General features: G+C 40.5%; 1 protein-coding gene across 9 annotated transcripts in view; it reads right to left on the bottom strand.

Annotated features, from left to right (window-relative positions):
• Positions 1-3375: 3375 nt before the first annotated feature.
• The window catches only part of Camk2d (calcium/calmodulin dependent protein kinase II delta), a 248479-nt gene continuing 236022 nt past the window's right edge, over positions 3376-15832 (bottom strand). For 7 of the 9 annotated variants that reach the window (XM_041653874.1, XM_041653901.1, XM_041653850.1 and 4 more), the window contains 5 exons: positions 13837-13912; positions 9890-9984; positions 7848-8076; positions 6652-6740; positions 3376-5514 (listed from right to left, as the gene is read on the bottom strand). In XM_041653874.1, coding sequence (XP_041509808.1) covers positions 6674-6740; positions 7848-8076; positions 9890-9984; positions 13837-13912 — 467 coding nt within the window. In that variant the 3' untranslated portion in view covers positions 3376-5514; positions 6652-6673. Of the gene's footprint in view, positions 5515-6651; positions 6741-7843; positions 8077-9889; positions 9985-13836; positions 13913-15832 lie in introns of those variants that run through there. The other 2 variants (XM_041653883.1, XM_041653909.1) reach the window with 2 other exon arrangements.

Consider the following 15832-nt stretch of genomic DNA (forward strand, 5'->3'; position numbering starts at 1 on the left):
AAACAGACAACGGAAATCCATGTCAGGTAGGGACTGCTCTAGGGGATTACTCTGAATGAGAGCATAAACCATCCCATGGGTTTGCATGGAGCAGGAACACACTTTGACTTCTATTTTAACACAGCACTCTGACTGCTGCTTTGGGTATGGGGAAACTGTAAGAGCAGAAGCGGAGAGACCAGTGAGGACTATGTGCCAGGAATATAAACCAGATGATGGTATTGCATTCCGGGACAGCAGACCAAGCAGATGCTAGTGCTTACAGTCTGGTGTATATTTGAAAGATGATGGATTTTAAAGTGGAAAAAGAGTTAGAATTGAAGGCAAGGTTTCTAGTCTGATCAGTAAGAACTAAGTTGTCAATTCTTGACATATAGAATGAGCAGCAAGAGAAGGTTTGAGCAGAATGATGGGACGAAATGTTGACTTGAGATGTCTATCTGAGCATAATGTAGATTTCCTATAATAAGCTGGGCATATATGTTTGGAGTTGGGAAATATGATCTAGGTGAGGAGAATATATTCGAGGATCATTAAAGTAACTAACAGTCATGGTGATTAGATGCAATTATTCTGGGAACAAGTGAAGAATTCAGAACGGAAAAAAATTAAGTAAAAGGATCAACCAAAGAGCGAGAAGCAGCATTTACCCAGGCTGGTGGAGCTCCAGACAAATGTCACCTACACAGCATGTGTTTCACAATGGAGACCGTGAGTCACTGGGTGAGGTACCGCTGAGATAGTTAAGTAAAATTAAGAGCAAAAATCTATTCTCGCTTTAGCAACAGAATGGTCACTGTGTTACTATGGCTGAAAAAAGAAAACAGTGTGAGATGGGAAGTTGGAATCTTTAAGACAGAAAGAGTGGGGGAGACCCGGAGCTGGGGGCTCATGCCTAGAGTCCTAGGTAACTGCCAGGCAGAAGCAGGGAATTTGTCACACATCTGAGGCCAGCACAAGCTATGCAGGGCAGAGGCGTGGCCTGGACAAGCATAGCCTTTCAGGAACTGCGGCTGATTGTGACAGGTACTGTCTGGGGACATTGATGCTGACACAGTAGGGAAAGCGGCTGTGTCTGTGAGCTGAGTGTGAGCTGCAGAGGCTTCCTGAACAGAGAAAGGCTGGAGAGCTGACTCTGCCCTAAAGATCACTTCCTGCTCTTGCAGAGGACCTGGGTTCAGTTCTTGGCACTCAGATGGAAGTTCATGGCCATCTGTGACTCTAGTTCTGGGGGCTCTGATGCCCTCTTCAGGAATCCACAAGTACCAGCCTCTCCCCCATTGTGTACAAACATGCAGGCCCTCACACATACACAAAGAATAAGTAAATCTTAAATAAAAGTCAGGTGTGGTGGTGAAAGCCTGTAATACCAGTAAGAGGGAGACAGACAGGCATACTCCTAGGCCTTGCTAACTAGGCAGCCTAGTCCAGCTGGCCGACATTTCACGAGAACATCAGCTTTTGTGAGGATGCTGGAGTGAGCACTGGATCAGAGAGCCAGAAGTTTGTGACTTTTGAAATTAACTAAGGCCCAAATCATGACTTTTGTTTGAAATGTCTCATTATAAAAGGTTGGAAACTCATTTGCAAAAGGTCAAAATGGGCCGGGAGATGTCTCAGTGGGGAAAGGGTTAGGCACACATTAATGAGGACCTGCGTTTGGATCCTTAGCCTGCCTGTAAAGGCCATGTCTAGAAGCCTGCAACTGTAACCCCAGCACTCACAAGGAGGAACCAGGAGGATCTTGGGGGCTTGATGGCCTGTGAGCCTAGCTAAAACAGTAAGCTCCATATTCACCGAGAGATCCTGCCTCAAACGCACAAACAAAACCAGGCAGAGATCAGGGAAGGAACCTACTAGACATTGACGGGTGAACACACACATATACAAACCCCCAAAGCAAAAATTAAAATAAGATTGTCATTATAAAAAAAAATCACACAAAGGAAGACACAAAGGACATGAAAAGTTTGAAGTCGGGATTTTATTTAATGAAATGACCCAAAAGCTGTGTTTTCTCCATTTATCCTCACTTTAGATAGAATTCTTTTATTTACATAGAAACTCAAAATTGTAGCGAGTCGAAGTTAACACTCTTGAAAGGCTCCCCAGAATGTACCAATCAACTCTGCCTCCTCTTTCTCATGTTCACGTAGGTGGCTCCCTCCCTCTGTAGCGCTCATCTTGATGAGACATTGGGATACAAGTATATCCTGTTAAGCTGTTAGTGCAATGACAGTAGCCTGAATTGAAGAGAACTTCTCAGGACAAAGCACGAGTTACATACCCGCCTGAACTCGAACAAGCAATGAGCACCAGAGTAGGGGTGCGCAGTGAGTAGCAAGGGTTTATACGTAAGTTTGGTTGAGGCAGGGTCTTTCTATGGAGCCTACGCTGGCCTTGAACTCTAGATCCCCTTTTCCGCTTTCAAAACTGCTGAGATTACAGCCATTTACCACCACGCCCAATGGTGTCCATTGAATACACGCCAAATAGTATCCTAGGCATTTTGTATAATAATCCTCAGGATGTTATAACTTAACTTTTATAATTATATTCATCTTATAATTATGGAAACTGAAGTTCAGGGGGAAGAAGCAACTTGCATAAAATATGAAGATAATGACGACAGAGTCCAGCACCCAACCCTGGACTGTCTGATCTCACCTTGAGGTTGCCATGTATAGTAAGCATCAGTTCAACAGCTGTTTATTAACACCCTCTCCCTTCCTTGCCCTGCTTTGGCTGGAGGGGGTACACTGATGAACGCACAGTCTGTATCGACTTCTCTGCCACAGTAAAGGCAATGAAAAAATATACTGTCAAAGCAGTGTGGCTAGTAGGAACAGTGAATGCAGGCTGCCACGCAAGTCACAACAGAGCAAACAAGAGCCTAGAAGCTGCCAAGGCAAGTGGCTGGAGGAGGCACAAATCTATTCTGAACCTCAATGGATGAGTCAAGGTTCGGGTTCATGGAACAAAGAAAGAATAGTCTCGGTGAGAAAGTAAATCACACGAGTGGACATGAGAAATTGCATGTGGTGATTTAACTAAGGGTGCTCTTCTAATCTGTAGTTGTGGAGGGGTAGGGCTGTGTCCTGGGGATGTCTGTCAGATTCACATTAACAGAGGGAGATGGTCTAGTAGTTTAGCAAGAGGTGGACAGAATGGTGCACATAGAAAAACTTTTAGGATACTCAGTTGCCAACAACTTTCCTTTCGGCTAACTTTCCTGTAGGAAGACAGCACTGTTGTGTGCAGAGAACACACAGCTTGCCATTGTCAAGGAGACCAGGGCAGGACATAATGTCCTCGGTAGTGGCCAGCACCATGCATTCATATAGTATTCCTTAAGAAATAAAAATGGACACACTGTCAGCAGAAATCACAAATTTATTAACTCTTAAATATATCAATCAGTCATTTACCATTATGGCAAGAAATATATACAGTGTCCCATGGTAAACTGCAGTATTTTCCAAACAATGGAAGGTGATGAACGTGTGATTCCACTGTGCTGGAGAGAGCAAGTCACAATTTCCTCGCATCTTAGTGCAGAAGACAGACTGGATCTATGTAATACTTCAACACCACATGCTAAGTTCAAAGTGTACAAAAAGAGAAAAAAAAATCCTACCACTATTTGTGTCTTTAAATACATGTATGCCACGTATAGCTGCTTCACAGAAAGATAAAAGAAATTAAAAAGGGAGAAGTGAGGCCATTACGTTTTTCACAGATCTCCTTGGCAGGTTAACACGGCTCAATACATTTACTGTATATATTCATTTTAAATATATATTGTTTTAAATCATGTAATTATCAGAAAAAGCTTCAACCCATCTACCATACATTCACTAGCAACAATATCTAAAGTGATTAGCAATCAACACCAAAAGGTGAAATGAGAAAAAAGAGGGGAGGGGGGGTGTTTTCTTTTTGCTGTTTGCTTCCACTTTAAAAATAGGCTTCTGAGGACTGTGAGTAGTTATGGTTGTTCAATGCTGATGGAGAGTCCATGCACCACAAAGCATTTCGGGGTGGAGAAACAGCCTCACCAGGACTGAATCAACAAAGACCAAATGAGAACCACAAAGAAAACTGGGGCATTTCCTTTTCTTCGTTGCTTTAATCTGGAAAACCCCTAGCTCCTGGCAGGAAGTTGACACTGTGACTCAAGAGAGAAGCTAGGACTGCACACGGCATAAAGATCAAGTTCAAACACGATGGAGGATGAAGAATATCCCTCACGGTACTAGCTAGAGAGAGTGAGGCAGTCAAGGCCCTCACATGCCACCAGGTCCAAGCAAGTGCTCTGCATGCCACCCTGGTCACCCACCACTTGGTCTTCTGACGATGTCCCTAGTCGGTAGAGAACCAGGACATTGTTGCAGGTTCTGACTTCCGTTAGCGCAAGTCTCAACACTTCCAATGCTTTTAATCTAGCTGGGATACCTATGCACAAGGGGTGGCCTAAGCTGAATTAAAAACCTTTATTTAAAATCCTATAACAACTCTGCGGGCCCTGAAAAGACAGGAAGTGCTAGTTTTAGCTTCCTCCAAAAGACCTTGATTTCTATTTTTACCTTCATATGCAAATTTTACTGTTATTTTACACACTACCAGCTACAGAAAGACAGACAGACCAACAGATAAATAGAGAGAGAGGGAGAGAAAGAGAGAGAGAGGGAGAGAGAGAGAGAGAGAGAGAGAGAGAGAGAATGGGAAAATTAAAAGCAAACAAACATTACAAAACGAAAACAACAGAATTTGATAAAGAAAAAAAGCAAAATCAGTGTCAAGTGTTCACCAGAATTGTGCTTATCTGAAAGCAATCAAACTCGTAAATGATGTTAATTTTTCCCAGTATTCAGTTTGACTCAAATCAACATGGCTTTGATGGTAGAACACCAACTGATTCTTGTCCCTGCAATCACACAAGATTCTGTCCACCTAACCACTCCATTTACACAACACCAACACTTTTAGAGAAAAGCATTCATTTCTACCAGGATCACACCAGGAACTGAAGGTACACACATATTAGCCTTAAAAACAAACAAACAAACAAACAAACAAAAAATCAAACCCAAAATCCCAACAAAAAGCCCCCAAAAGATTAATGGCAGCGTTCTAAAAAGATTTACTTTTCTCTCATAAACTGTCATTCCGAGAATAATAATTTTTAACAAAATCTTCTAAATCTTGGCATAAACAGAGAAACCTGATGGATCAGCTGAACTTGGAATATTGTGGAATTTTCTCGTCTGACCTCCCTCTATGGTTTTCCAACGGTGATTTACGTTTGCATGGAGCGTCCCATCCAGTAGCTGGAGTGTAAACAACACATAGGAAGGAATATATGATACGATGACGGGTCGCATGTGCATTACGTGGAGAACCTTCACAGCTTCATGCATCAGAAACATGCATGAAGAGGGGGAGAGGCCGTCCCAGGGTTTCCCGCCAGGTGCCTTGAGAACAGAACGCAGAAGTGGCACTGTTGACAGTTAGCTGAAAAGGAGGAATAAATAAATTATATTGTTTTCTATAAAATACGCGACTTTTGGCCACAGATGTTCCTAAGGTACAATTTTTATAACGTAGCTCAAGCTCAGATTTGGAAACACGCTGGATGAGATCTTTGCCTGTGATCTTTGGAAGACAAAATAACAACACTTTTAACAAAGACAATTCTAGGCAATCCATAGTATGTATTTGTTCAAACAAAGCTAAGCTGAAAAAAAAGAAAAGAAGGGGTCACAGGCTTCAATCACATTATTAAATATAAATATATGTTTTAAGTATTCATATTTACTAGACAAATTTAATAAATTCATGTTAGTATTTGGTTGAAACAGAATCAAAGTTCAACTTCACTCTGTGTGCTTTGCTCATTATGCGTAAATTCCTTGGGAAATCAAAATTAAAAGTCAGTTCAGCAAGGAATCTAGTCTCAAAAGTAGAGAATGATTCTCATTCAGGTCTTTAAAGCTATAACCAGGAGCACCATTCCTTAAAGGTTCTGTTCCATCTTGAACAGAAAATAGAAACAGTGACACCTACTCACGTCTGTACCCTAAACCTTTAAAAACAACAACACAAGCATGGATTTACTTGCAGTCATCTGTTATCAGAATGACCTCCTTTGTGTTTGCTTCAAGTTCAAGTTCAGCTGGACTTTCAGTTGTGCCCCTGCCCCCCAGGCTCCCACCGTTCCATTCAGTCAGACACAGTGAGCTCATGTACATATTAACCCGTCGACACCTAACATTGCACCTTCCGAAAGACAGCAAGGCTCAAAGGATTTCAATGCTGAATAGAAATTGCTGTGGATAACTTAGAGATGTCTGCATTAACCCAGGTATCACTGGCTTTTGATGTGAGAACTCCGGGATGTGAAAGTGATGCGATTCAGCTGTTGGGAAAAGGTCCTCCTTGGCGCCTGTTACCTCACAAATAGTGGTGATGCTAGAGAATGGACGCTAGAACTAAGGACTCATGCAAAGCCACGATGGATTTCCAAAGACCTCCTCTGTGTTTCACTGAGTAGATTGCTGAGCCAATGTCCAGAAAGGGAAGAACACCAGCCATGCAGCTTTTCCAGCATGAGCCACATCGCACAGAACCGTGGGGCAGGATGCTACTTACAAGACCCAAATGTGAATGGTTTTCAGATGTTTTGCCACAAAGAGGAGCTTCCTGAGAAGTTGTCTTTCCCATTTGGAATACAGGGTGGCCTATTAAGAGAAGCCCCATTTAAGCCACCTGGCATAAAAGGAAGTTTTCTTAAATAGGCTCTATCCCTCAACACTTCAGAGAACTGCAGAGAAAACTAGCCCCTTGCCCAATACAAAACACATCCATCCTATCTAGAACAGCTGGCAATTTGTGGTTACCTCTTTGGGGGTGAAAACCACAGAAACACTAACACACACTTTATTTTTCACTCCTTTTGTGTCTTCCTTTTGATAACATAGCTACGTTATTTTAACCTATTTTTTGTTATTGGGATTTATTTTTGCCTTTATTGATCCTCTTTATTCCTTTTTTGCATATCCAACAGTGGTAGATGGTGGCTAAAATGACAGAGAGGACCTTTGAAAATCACTGTGGTTGATAATCGGCCTTCAAACTGAGAAGTCGAAATGGCTTTGCTGGGGCGTGTTGAGTGGCTGTTTGTGAGACCTGGGCTCCACACCTGGCATCTTCAAACAGTGCCAGGGGATGCTGCAAAGAGATGATCAGTGGGCCAGGCTTCACCCGACTTTGTTTTCTTCTCACTTTCAGCTCATCCCCTTTCACTGATTCAAATGATTTCCTATCATGCTGGGCGAGCCAGCCTGTCCTGTTCCGCCCTGTTTTCTAATGCTTCTAAGTCCTAGCACTGTAACTTCACGATGTTTCCCTAGCTTGGACTCCCTCACTTGTGTACTTTAACCATGTCTGTATCTTCAGATTCTGTTCCCTGTGTAAAATGTTGCTCAGAATTTAGTCTCTTAGGCAGAATATGGATGTTTTGATGCACTGGCTGTTCGCTGCACCCAACTCTCAAGTCAAGTGTGTAGTTTATTTTTTCCACGGTCTTATTGAATAATTGCCTCCCAAAGCAGAATGTATGCTTCCTGTGGAAAATGCCTTTTCTCCCTGCATCTAGCATAGGAGAGGCACTCACAAGGTGTGTTGTGAGTTATCTGTCTTATTATTATTATTTTCTGTCTGTTGGGAATTAAACATTTGAGGAAGAATACTGATAACACCTGATATTTTCTTTTTAAATACTGTTTTCTAAATTTGCCTACTATAAGGGGCACATTAACAAGATATGACAGTCTAGAAATATTTACTTGATGGGTACTGTGGGAGACCCCGAACGATGAAAGTGAACATTCTGCCACTTCCCATCACGGCGGTGCCACACGCGCGTCTCTTCCGACTGCATCGTCTTTGGCATTCCACTGCCGTCCATGTACTGCGTGAGCCGGATGTATGCGATGCAGGCTGCGTCGTCTCCCACCAGATGCACGTGAGGGTTCAGGATGATAGTGTGGATTGGTTTATTGCTTTTGGACAAAGCTGAAAGAGAACGATATAAAAGAAAACAAGTTAAGGTCTTACAATGTAGTAAACTAAAATCAGGATTAACTTCAGGTGGGATCGATGAGGAATGGTACTCATCCATGCCTTAACGCATTAACCGATTTGCACCAGTTGAGTGCTTGCTGGGTGTTGTATAAAGTGCAAACAATGAAACAAAAGTGGATAATCTTCATTTTCCTTGATTTCCTTAAGAGGCAATTTGTACCACTCTAGAAATTTTCATTGATTAGGCAGAAAAGCTACACAGATGCACTTATAAAGCAAGGGCTAGAAGCAGAAGCCACACTATGAGGAGAAGAGGAGAAACCTTGGCTCGGGTACCCTGAGCTACTCCCACTGGAGCTGTTGATGAGGTGATTTGCAGTGGTGTTTCTGTAAGTAGCATGTGGGATGAGGGAAGTATCTCAAGTGTCAAAAGTCACTGTTTCCCTGAATGGATGTTTCCGCATCAAATCCTGTGCCTCTTCAGTTTGGTCAGAATGGACTTGTGATTAGCTAGTCACACTTCACAATCTATTGCTTGCTCACACAGTTGGTTATGAACAGATGTTCCCCACCAGGCTCCAACCTCTGGCGTTGGGATAATACCTATATCCATTCTAATCACTTGACCAAGAGATTTGTGGATTCTGAACACAATTCCTATTGATGGTGTTCTGTAGATTAGAAGAGGCTGAGATATTCCAGCTGTTACCCAAACACTTCTCATTCTCAGGCAATGCTTCTTTAAATTACTTGAAATGTTAGTGACATAAAAAAATACCCCATTATGGACAGTACACACTTATGGAAAATAATAGTGCACAGTGTAATGTTGAAATGGGTGAAATATTAATGGATCAATTAACGATTTTTACTAGAAATAAAATGGCGTTGATGGACAGGCAGATTAAAGAAGTAATATGAGATGCCTCCATCAAAATGCTGAAATATAAAGAATATGAGAATATTTAACCAAGCTTTGTTAAAACAAATTAATTTAAATTACTTATTGTTGCTTATTTGTTTGCAAACATCTAACACATGGTGAGAGAGAGAGAGAGAGAGAGAGAGAGAGAGAGAGAAACTCATGCACTAAAAACACATGCCACGTAGACTTGTCAATGCTTTTGATCACTAAAAGCGAACCTAATTACCTTAATTATCATACAAGTCCTCCTTAATTCAACAGGATCTCATGCCAAAAAGACTGAATTCCTTTCACATACCATGGAAATGTAAGGCAACATTTAAGGCTGTGAGGCCCAAGTAAAATGATGGAGGGAAATCTTGCTAATGCTGGGCCTTTGGCTTGGTTTTATCTTTATTTATTCTGATTTGCAGAAACTGCTTTGGAATGTTTGTTTTCTGAAAGCTATATGCTTCCTCTGAGCCACTCAGATATTAAGACCTTTGCAATCTGAGTGGAAACACTTCCTGATTGCTCATCTTTGTTCGTGCTGTAACTTGAAAGTGACTCTAGACTTTCCAGCAGTGCTCAGCCACTGTGGGTATCATGGCTGTGGTTTCTCTTCCCCATATTAACCATACGACAAAAACTCAAAGTAATACAAGTTCATAACGTCATATGGCTTATCTTGTCCATTCACATGGTCTTAACAGGTGTTTCCATATTTTCCAAAACATAAATGACTTTTTAGGTATGAAGTACATATCTTTTGGTCCCCCAAAGCACAATTTTCATGGTGGATATATGTCAGTAAAAATCCCCACTGCAGGAAAGAGCCAAGGAGTCTGTGAGGTTGGGAGAAGTTCAAGGAGAAGTTGGCAAGAAACGCAGAATAGCTACCGTTTTCAAAGTAGAATCTGTGAAAGTCCATCCCTTCCACTAAGTTGCCCAAAGCTTCAGGTTCAAAGGCAGTGAGGCCTGGGTCACAGATTTTTCTGCAACAAGAGAAAGATTTCATGAGTATCTGTGCTGACAGTTTTGTTCTTTTAAGTCTAAGCATTCTTGCGTACAGTCAGTGACGGAAAGAGATTCTAAAAAAAAAAAATGAATACAACCAAATAGGAAATTTCTATTTTTTTTTCTTTTTCGTTTTTTTTTTTTACCATAGACCTTGACAAGGTGATCAGAAAGCAGACTCCAAATTGTCATTTTGTAGAGGCACAAAACCAAGTTAACCAGCCCAAGTACAACCATTTCTTGCTGTTTAATTTCCAAAGCTAATTCTTTAGTTTTCTAACTTTTGACTTAAGTTTCTTATGTTTCAAGTTTTCTCAAAGTTGAGGACATACTCTAAGTCCTTTCAAATCATCTTTGGTTTGGGAAATCAGTAATTTTTGGAATGATTTTTAAGGGACACACTTTTCCATTCTTCTCCAACATCCAGGCTGTAAGTGACTTGAAGGGTAGAATGTCAGTCTGAATTTCCTGGGAATGTCCATAAGATTGCTTTAAGCATATGCTTAAAGCTCATTTCACTTTCAAAAGAAAAGTAATAGGTGCTTCAAATGGGCATGATAGTTTCTTTAATTCTGGAAGCAGAATTCAGCAAAGGGGTATGCATCTCTAAACAATTCACAAGAAACCTTTCTTTGGAGAAATTTACTTATTCACACTATTAAACGTGATCTATAGTAGGAGGCGACTATAAGTCATTGATACTAAAATAGAAGTTAATACAACATGCTTCAAAGGCAGGTTATAATGGATGGAAATGATACAAGAAAGAAAGAAAATTAGAGCTGGGTTTTTAAGGATGAGTCAGAGTTTTGCAGGGACATGGAAGGTCCCGAGGTGGAGGAAGGCAGCAAGGACTCGGGGTACAAATAAAAAAATTTTTGGCCTATTTATTAATTTGCTGCAAATGAGAAATGCAGTGGGTAGGAACCCATTTAATTCTAAATGGACATGCTCAATACTGGAGGGAAACTTTCTTAACTGTTCATCAGGGAAACAAATTTGCAAGCCTAACTCCCTGTGGTTTTTCAGAGCCTAGCACAGTTGATGGAACATGGTGCTGGCACACCAGGAATGGTGGGGCACACATGTTTTTCAGCAGGAGTCCCAGGCCAGCCTGGGCAACACGAGTCCCTGCTTCAAAAAACACAAACAAAGGAATGCAGAGCTGGTGGCCTGGAGAGAACACTTTGAGGTCTCAAACCGCAGCAATTATCCTTTGCGAGGAAGGCGGTGGTAGAGGGGAAATAATGAACTTTGTCTCTGACTGCCTGCTGGGCAGGTATTTTTAAGCCCAAGTCAAATACACATATAATTTCTTTCTAAGGAGTGAAGCGGGAAGAATAGTGTTCCTATGGCAACAGAAATTTATTCTGCCAGGTGTTATTATTTCCTCTATAAAATATGGCTTAGTTGTCAGTCTGTCAAACCAAACTCCATACTACCTCACATTGGCATTTGCAAGTGTTATTCTCTTTTTTTACTTCTCTGTCATTCATTATCTATCTATCTATCTATCTATCTATCTATCTATCTATCTATCTATCATCTATCTATCTATCTATCAATCATCTATCGATCTTCTATCTGTCTGTCTGTCTGTCTGTCTATCTCTCTCCATCTCTCTATCTGTCTCTATCTATCTGTCTCTATCTATCTATCTATCTATCTATCTATCATCTATCGATCTTCTATCTGTCTGTCTGTCTCTCTCTCTATCTCTCTGTCTGTCTCTATCTGTCTGTCTGTATCTATCTATCTATCTATCTATCTATCTATCTATCTATCATCTATCGATCTTCTATCTGTCTGTCTGTCTGTCTGTCTCTCTATCTCTCTGTCTGTCTCTATCTGTCTGTCTCTATCTATCTATCTATCTATCTATCTATCTATCTATCTATCTATCATTTGTCTATCATCTATCAGTCTTCCATCTACTCATCTATCTATCATCTACAGTTACCACTTATCCGCCATTTCTCTATTACTCATTCTCTGGCCACAGGTCTCAGATTAATAAAGACTGACATATGTATTCTAGACATATTGGTTAGGTGGTACTGTGAGGAAAACTTAGGGACCAGCTGCCAGAGCCTCACCAACATGTTCTTCAACCTAAGAAGCTTAAGAATGGAAGTAATACTGGATTATCCTGGGGCCTGGAAGTACAAATCTCGGCCAAATGAAGGGCCTCTCCAGGCAACGAAGAGGTGATGGGCTCTTAAGACAATGAGTTACTTAAATATCCTACTTTGACCTGTGTGGGAACTGTAAATACCTCATATCTACTGGTTACAATTATACCCTATCGGTGAAACAAAAGCAAGACACAACTTTTGTCTTCCAAAGAGGATGGCTATCACAAAAAAGAGCTTTTTAAGAGTCTTCGAATTCTTAAGAGATGCAGAGAGGACTCACAAGGTTTTAACGGTAAAAAGAATTTAAAAAAAAAGCAATTTATACAGCAAGGAGGCATTATCAGCCACAGTTTTTGAGAGAGCTTAGGGACAATAGGGATCCAAGCTCCAACTGCAGTGTTTCAATTACCAAGTGTCCTTTATTAGATGCTAGTGAAGAGTTGTTGCCCACACGCATGTTCAGGCGTATGCACATGTTTGTATGTGTAAGATAGCTTAGTTGGTAGACTGAGTGACTCTTCCATATTTTACATTGCCTATTTTGTGTGTGTCTGGACAGTGAACATCCTTCTATTACTTACTTTTGCCACAATTTAAGGGGAAAAGAATTTATTTGGGTTTATGGTTTTTGAGGGCTTCAGTTTATCACAGGCTTTGCTTGGGCACACACTTGGGTAGGGGACATGAGCAGGCCATATTAATTTTGTCATTGATATTTTTGTCTACTAAAGTCCAGCTCATATTCTTTTCAAATTTTGTTTCTTTCCAGTCTTATCCACTCAGCACAAAAGCTAACTTTTGACACATTTTGTAAACGCCTTTCTAAGTTGATTCTCTGGTAGTTTTGGTTTCGCCTTTTAAAATTAGTGATGCGTACCAATTTTACCAGTCGGGAGATTAGTTTATCTTCTCATTTGTGATGATTTTTCCTGCCGTTAAACTAAGAAACATTTTTCTAATGAGGGATCAGAATAAATCCTTTTCTATTTATTTATTCTTTTTTTGCATTTAATGCTTTCATATAGTGGGATTATGTAATAAGGAAAAACCATGGATTTACATTACCAAATAGCTTCGCAATGACACTTCCTGTATTACTTAAATAAAATGTTTTATTTTTTCCCCAAGAAAACTGATTTCCTTTATATAAAAAATGTAACGCAGAAGTGTGTAACTCTTTAAATTAAGCATAAAATCCTCCTCTTCAGTCAAAAATCTCCTTAATACAAAAACATACTGAACTGATGGAGATGAAGCTGAGCTTCATTGATTTATGAGGGGAAAGAATCCTTGACATCAATGTTTATTATCTTTTTCTGTCTCAAGCCCTGGCAGAACGACAAAGGAACAATGTTCTTAACCCACCTCTCTGCTTTCACTCTTTGTAAATCCTAGTCTTCCTGGATTTCTCTGGTGGCCTACTTTTGCTCAGAACTGTGGGTGATTACAAAGAAGCGTCATTCACAAAGCCATTCTCGGTGTTTAGATCAGAAGTTGAGTCATCTCTCTGAAATTACAAACAAGCTGTTTCTTTCTTGAGTGTCCTTTGTCATTTATATGACAGAAAGCTCTTGTCAACATGTTAAAGCAGGGCTTAAACGGGCAGGACTTCAGATACCCTAGAAAATACAGCGGCCAAAAGAATGCTCTTGGCCAGTGTGTGGAAGCAAAGCAAATGTGTCTGTCTCTACTCACGTGTAAGCTTCGAAGTCCCCATTGTTGATAGCTTCAATCAGTTGCTCGGTGACTTTGATGATCTCCTGCTTTCGTGCTAAAAGCAAAGACAGAATTGGATGAGAACAAAGGACAAGAATCACACACGATTTTGGTCAATGATACAGCTACTCTGCTAAATGAGGGTATCATATAAACCATCTCTCCTGGAAAAAATGGCCGTTCCTTTTGCACAGTCTTTAGCTCAAAATGGGAGGCCAACAACTATGTCTCCTGGGAGCACTTAGAAGCACAGATATCCAGGCTCCAGCCCAGACCAAGAGATTCAGAATCTGGATTGTAATAGGGCTCTAAGGTCTCAGTCGTCTAGGAGACACTACTCCATCTCATTTGATGATAAACAACAGGTACCCGGAAGGTTGAATTTGCTTTTGCTATCTTTATCACTGTGACTTAGAGAACGTGCTCTCTATTAACAAATGTGCCACCAAAAAATTCAGGTTATAAACGTACCAAAGAACAAACATCCAGCTTCAGAGTGAAGATGGTATGTTGCATCAATACGTCCAACATTAGGTGACTAGACTTCTTACGTTTCAGGTCAACCTGCCTGGCCCTTCCAGAAGAGGGCATTAACACTGTGAAAGGCCATTGTATTTAGGTAAATGGCTGTTAGTAAACTCTTAAAATTGAGAGAGAGACACACGAATGCTGCCAACGTGAGCAATACGCAGACAGAAGCCCCTTGCAAAACTATCAAAGCCAACAAACATCAAGTATCATTAGTGGCTTTTCCTACCTAGGATTGGTAAAATTATTAATGGTGGTTCTGGTTCAGACATCACTCTTTCAGCAAATTCTTTTCCAGTTGCATCTGCTTCAAGTGCTCCTACCCTTTTATTGAATACCCATAGTTCCTGAGCTGTCCCCTGGGTATCCCAGACACCTCCTTAAGTTAAAGCACATGGCTTATTATTTGGTTGCTCTTAAGCTTTGTTAACTGTGTCAGCTGTGCCCTCCTATTTAAATAGAAAATTCCTTATGAGCAAAGAGCATGTTATTTCAGTTGCCTAAGAAACTTTTGCTCTGAGATGTTAACTATATTTGTAAACGTGATCCATTGAGATTACTGACAACATTTTCTTAATTTCAGAATGTTTTTACTCATGAAATTACGTTCCAATATTAATATTTATCATGTTTAAATATAAATTATATTAAAAAATTAAGTTGATTAAGTTTCATTTTCAGATCACTGTCCATCATCAGAATCAGATTGATAGTCACAAAGTTGTTCTCGGTTCTTCTGTGTGAGGCATTGCGACATTCCCATTCATCATGAAGATGCTAACCTTTGCTTTTAATTCTTTATTGGTTACAGGAACCACTTTTAAAAATGAATCTGTTCTTCATGCTTTAACACAAACTTTAGTGTGTGTTCGCCTTCAAAATCCAAGTGATCTAGGTGAAATCGTTTCTTAATGAAGAATAAAATTGGAAAATTAATTTGACTCCATTAAGAATATGTGATACTATCTCATAAGAAACACAGCAGTCACATATCTTATAAAATAATTATTCGATTAGCCCATACAGTGGCTACTAACAATGTAAATGCTGACAATATGAAAGCATCACTATTAGAAGCTCATAGTAGTTGTGTAACTTCTCACTTGTATGCAAGAGCAGAACATGGGCGTTCCTAGCTCCTCTGCACACATAATATTTGTTTTTTTGTTTGTTTGTTTGTTTGTTTGACTGATTGGTATGAATATCACAGCCATCCTTAGGACATATTGATGGAGTCGTAACAGCCGAGAGTTCTGTAGCAGGGAGGCTGCCAGTGACACATTCAGTTTAGTTAGGTGATTCGTCTGTCTGTGGCCTTGGCAGTGTGAAGCTTTGGCAAAGGCCTGGACAGCTAACCTGACTCTGGATCCTGAAGGGCATCCATGAAGAGCTGCTCAGAAAGGGGGAGTGTAAGGATCTGGCTGCCCAAGCTCCCTCCTCACACAAG

The sequence above is a fragment of the Microtus oregoni genome, unplaced genomic scaffold (assembly GCF_018167655.1).
Source record: "Microtus oregoni isolate MIOR12 unplaced genomic scaffold, Mior012 000000F_ref0000247, whole genome shotgun sequence".
In the NCBI taxonomy this organism is placed as follows: Eukaryota; Metazoa; Chordata; class Mammalia; order Rodentia; family Cricetidae; genus Microtus; species Microtus oregoni.